Genomic DNA, 5239 nt, shown 5'->3' with positions numbered 1-5239 from the left:
TGGCATTTTACGAGTGATTTTACTTTCAGGAAAATAAAAATAAACAGTTAAGTGAAATCACCACATCACTATCTCTAGTTATATAGTTTAAGCTTCAACTCTATCATAATAGAATATATATGCTAATTTGTCTTTATAATCACTTCCCAAGATACCTATCTGTATTCTGTATTTATTGTTGCCCCTGAATGACAGTAGCCATGAATGACAGCAGCCACAGGAGGAATTTTTTAAACTTTTTTTGTTTTTACATGTAAATACTTCATTCAAAGATGAAGTGGTTTCCAGAAGCTATTACCAAATTCAACTAGTGTAATACTCTAGTTCCTCTTGTGTGAAACGTAAAAATCTCCGTATATTAACTTTCCTGCAGATCATTTAAGCCCACCGTTTTCAATTTTGATTGGATGGATTTAAATAGGAATTATGATTGCTGATCAAAGAAGGAACATGTTCGCTTTGTCACTGTAGATATGCAGAGATTTTTAGATTGTTTAAAGGATTTTTTTTCCTGAATAACCTTTACACCATACACACACGCACACATGCACACACGCACACACAGAATCACCTCCTATTGTTTTTTAAAAAAACTATTTTGCACCAGTGATGATTGATTCAAATAATTTGAATTTAAGTAATTTCTAATTGAAAGCCTATCACATGAATTGTTTACAGTGATAGACAATGTACAACTAGTCATTTTAAAGCTTTAAAAATAAGTTATCAAGATCCACTTCAATCTCCACATGATAATAAAGGATTATTATGTGCAGTAACCTATTTATGAAAAGGAAACAGTGTGCTTCTTTCAGACGCCATCACTTGCTTTAATAAGGAACTGAAAAGCTGGACTACTTTATATGCAGATCACCATCCCAGTTGCATAAGGATTTACAATAGACAAAACAAAACTATTTTTTGTTGTAAAGAAGGGCTGCTTGTTTAAATCACACAATAGTGTTTGCATCTAAACATTATTTACAGACTAATAAGGCTTCATGAATGTTATATAGACTTGGTTAGTTGAAATCATTTTAATACTAAAACCAAAATGAAAAATGCGCTCAAGCTGACTAGGACAGATTCAAGTAACACATGCCTAGAGAAGGCAGAAGAAGGATGCTAACTATCCTGCTTTAGGTAGCTATTCACTGATTTGGAGATGCAAATTGTACATGATTTGAGAGCACCCTAATAACACTCCGATTAAATTCAAGAGGAAAATGCTGCTGCGTCAGAAAATGTGAAAACTGAGAAAGATTTTGAGTCTAACCTGCGATCCTGAAAGAAACAAGAAGTGATGTACACATTTGTATCTCTGCTGCCTTGAATTTGCAGAGAACTTACTTGGGAAGTTTATTCTCACCTTGGAGGTCTTTCTTCAAGGTATTCAATGGCTCATATGTCTTTGTTAAATGAGGTGTGTGGCGGCCTCTACTGGTGAGTGTTCATAGAAAATATTTCAATAGGCAGAAAAAATATTAATTTCAATTAAAAAGTTAGAAATACAGACTCTTTCATTTAAATATATAAAAATATCTAATTTAATGCAGAAAAAATATATTACAAGTTGTGTAATGTACTCTTAATTAGGAAAATAATCTAAAACACTGACCATGTAAGTGTAAAATAATGATTTACGGAAGGGCATTAATTGTTCGATTCACTCTGATGTTGGGTTAAATATATTTTATTAATGAATTACTAATCCCGACTGAGGTGGCATGTTACCTCTAGGCCACTGTTAAGTCCCCTTAGTTGACTTAAATAAAAATCACTTAAACAAACTCAGAGTAAAGGAAATATTTTACAGTTAAGTCTATAAAGTTCTAGAACTAGAATCATTTGATGACAGGCTGGTTTCTATAACTCAAGCAAACTGTACGTTGACTTAATAGAGCTGACATATCGATCTATTTTACAGTGTTTTCAATTTCAAAAATACAACACATTAAAATATGTTCAATTTCTCAAAGCTAAAAGCAACATTTAAGTAATGTACTTAAAGTGCGAAGGCACTTTAACGCAAAGAAGTGATGCCCAGTGGCTATACTTGGTAACTGAACATGGGAATACCATATATCATTATTTACAAAAGAAGATATAGTCCCAAAAGATCTTTGGAGATCTTCCACAAAATACACGAAATATCCATTTCCATTTGAAAAGTTTCCCTATTCTTCCTTCATTCACTATCATCTCCCCTTTCCACTACCACACTGGAAGAAAAGAACAAAGAAACAGAACCATAAACAAAATATATGAAAAAAAAATGCATCGTAAGAAACATTTATGTTCACTGATGGTTCCTAAGAAAAGAAGGGGAAAAAGGGTGGGGTGGAGAGCAAGAGAGAAATAATTTAAAGGAAAACTTGCAGATGCAGTTTCATCCCTTCACCCCACCTCCCAAACATTTTCAAGGTCCCCTGTCTCCGCTGGGAAAGGGAGAACACAAACACAAAAGCGAAGAATGCAGGCTTCCAACAGTTTGGAGCAGCACTCTTTGATGCCACAGGGTTGTAAATGATTTCCCTTCACAGCTGACTGATTGCAGTTTGTTTTTCCAGAACTTCGAGGTAGTCTGGTTCTGATTGCGGCTTAGCTTGCAGTAAAGGGTGGTCGGATTTTGACTGCCCCACAAAGCATTTCCTGGGAGTTCCATATAAAACCGTCTTATTGATTCTGTCTTGGTTTTGGCGTCGAGGTTCATAGGAAGGGGCAAACTGCCTTTTAGGCAAGGTACAAAAGTTATAGTGGACGAGGCCTGCACTGGGGAGTTCCTTGACTCGCTCGGCAATGTTTTGATACAGCAGCTCGGGCTCTCTTGGTGTGGCCTGCTTTTCCAGCAACTCGGTGGCACTTATTGTGTAAGCAAGTGTAGGCGGCTCTTCTTTTTTCTCCTCCAGGTTGCCATAGCTGAACTCTTGCAGGTTCCGGTAATAGGCCACTGGGTCTCCTTCCTTCTGCATGTAGATGGGATTTTGGCACATCTGACCCACAGGTGGGGGGATGTAGTTATAGACATGGCCATCTGCTTTATCATGAGTCTCCACGTTGTAAGACCCATACTGCAATTGGAAGGAACTTACGTCTAAGTTGTTGGCACTCCTGGGAACACTTGGCACTCCCTTCCGACGTTTCAGGACAAAGACAAATAAGCCAGCCCCAAAACAGACTGATAAGATAAAAACAACAAGCAATCCTAAAATTAAGACGGAAAGTGGGACTTCAGTGTGGAGTTCAGGATAGGAACTCGGAGACACACTAAGCGACCGAGGTGTGTCTGTGTTGTGATTCATTGACAAGATGGTTCCGTCGGACAAGCCTGGACTTTCTGGACAAATAGCCTCCCTCCCCAGAAACTTCAGTATCTCCCCTGCGTGCTTAGCAGGAGATTCACAGGTCACCTCATTGATGATGACAGGGGAGTTGGCGTGCTCAGTCCAGTCCTTTAGCCCCATGATGTCACAGGTGCAGTCCCATGGGTTCTCTTGCAGATCGATCTGGATGAAGGCTGGAAGCTGATCCAGAACCCCTTTCACAGGCAGGGGGGAAAAGTGGTTGTTTCGCAGGTTCAGCCTAGTGAGGGCCGTGCCCCCGAATATATTATCAGGTAAGGACCGCAGCAGGTTGTTATTCAGAAACAGCAGCTGTAGGTTAATCAAAGCATCAAAGGTCAGCGGCTTAATTTCCTTAATGACATTGTACTCTAAATAGAGATACTGCAAGCTCTGCAGCCCATCGAACATAGAAGGGTACAGCACTTCAAGGTAATTGCCATTCAGATAGAGTCTGCGTAAACTGGTCAGGTTTGTGAAGGCACCTTCCTGAATGACTGCAATCCTGTTGTTTCCTAAATGCAACAGATCCAAAGAACTGTACTCAGAGAGGTCATTCTTATAGACAGTTTGCAGATAGTTCCCTGTTAGGTAAAGTTTCTTTGGACTGGTAGGTTTGGGCTGCAGGTCGGAGATGTAAATGAACTTCCTTTCTTGGCAGTTGACATTTAGCCCGTTGTCTGAGCTCTGAGAGGTGCAGACACAGCTACTGGGGCAGGTGAGGGGCACGGGGGACTTGGTCTGGTACACCATAATGGGTCCAAAGCTCTGCCTGTCTTTTGACACCGTCACTCGGGGCGTCGGACGGTTTCTCATTTTGGGTGGCCGGCTGGCTTTCGGGGCCCTGGTGGGGTTGAGGGCGGGATTCATGGTAGGTGACAGCCTTTGGACGTGTGTGTCAGCATGGCTGCCCCTCTGGCTGGAGTCTCCGGCACTCTTTCTGGGACAGAGGTCTTGTCTAGTTAGTTGGGTCACGTCCTTCCCATGCAGCCTAAAGGGAGTTTCGCAGACGATCTCCCCCACAAAAACAGTTATGGTGTCCAGCCAGGCCTTGAGAGGCAGTAAGTCACAAGTGCAGTTCCATGGGTTCTCTTCCAGCTGAATCTCCATGATCCCTCCAATGTGTTCAAGGACACCAGCGAAAGGCATGACTTTCAGCCGGTTCCCCCTCAGGTCTAAGTGGGTCAGCAGGACGAAGCGAAACACATTGCTGGGCAGCGACAGCAGAAGATTGTCATTGAGGATGAGCACTTTGAGCTTATTGAGTTTGCTGAAAGCCCCAGCCTCGATGGCACTGATGTAATTGTAGTCAGCCTGGAGGTACTCCAGGCTCTCCAGGCCCAGGAAGGTGTCCTCCCTCAGCACTTCCAGTTTGTTGTTGTTGAGGTGCAGTCTCTTGAGGGTTTTCAGGCCGCTGAAAGCCCCTGTCCCAATCTCCTGCAGCCCGTTGTTCCCTAGGTGAAGAGTCACCGCGTTGGAGTAATTGACGAATTCGTTTGGGTACAGCCTAGTCAGGAGGTTTCCATTGAGAAAAAGCTGATAGATTCGATACTGGGGGGGCTGGAGCAGGCTGACAGTTGTAAATCCTTTGTTTTCACAGTTAATATTCAGGACGTTTTCCTTCTCTTCGCACAGGCAGCGGATCTTGCAAATGTCTTTGGCAGTTTTGCGACTCTCCGTCTGTAAAATCCCGGCCACGGTTAACACACTGAGGAACCAGACGCCGCTCAGCATCTTTAGGCACCTTCGGTGTCAGCTCAGGTACCTACAGGCAAACCTTGGGTGGGGACGGAGGGAGGAAGTGGGGTGTGGGGAAGAGAGAAACAAGGAAGCCTGATTAAAATGGCAAAGCAGGGCGGCGGAGTGGGAGGGAGGGAGGATGAGGGGGTGGCCAAGAA

The 5239-nt window shown here is 42.5% G+C and overlaps 1 protein-coding gene across 1 annotated transcript; it reads right to left on the bottom strand.

Annotated features, from left to right (window-relative positions):
• Positions 1 to 1654: 1654 nt before the first annotated feature.
• On the bottom strand, positions 1655 to 5112 carry SLITRK2 (SLIT and NTRK like family member 2). The gene has a single exon (XM_006164966.3). The coding sequence runs from the start codon at positions 5073 to 5075 to the stop codon at positions 2538 to 2540; it is 2538 nt and encodes an 845-aa protein (XP_006165028.1). The 5' UTR covers positions 5076 to 5112; the 3' UTR covers positions 1655 to 2537.
• Between the last annotated feature and the right edge of the window lie 127 nt (positions 5113 to 5239).

This window comes from Tupaia chinensis, unplaced genomic scaffold (assembly GCF_000334495.1).
Source record: "Tupaia chinensis unplaced genomic scaffold, TupChi_1.0 Scaffold143769_1, whole genome shotgun sequence".
Taxonomy (NCBI): Eukaryota; Metazoa; Chordata; class Mammalia; order Scandentia; family Tupaiidae; genus Tupaia; species Tupaia belangeri.
The sequence above is the reverse complement of the archived record's forward strand: the minus strand, read 5'-3'. Positions and strand labels throughout refer to the sequence as shown.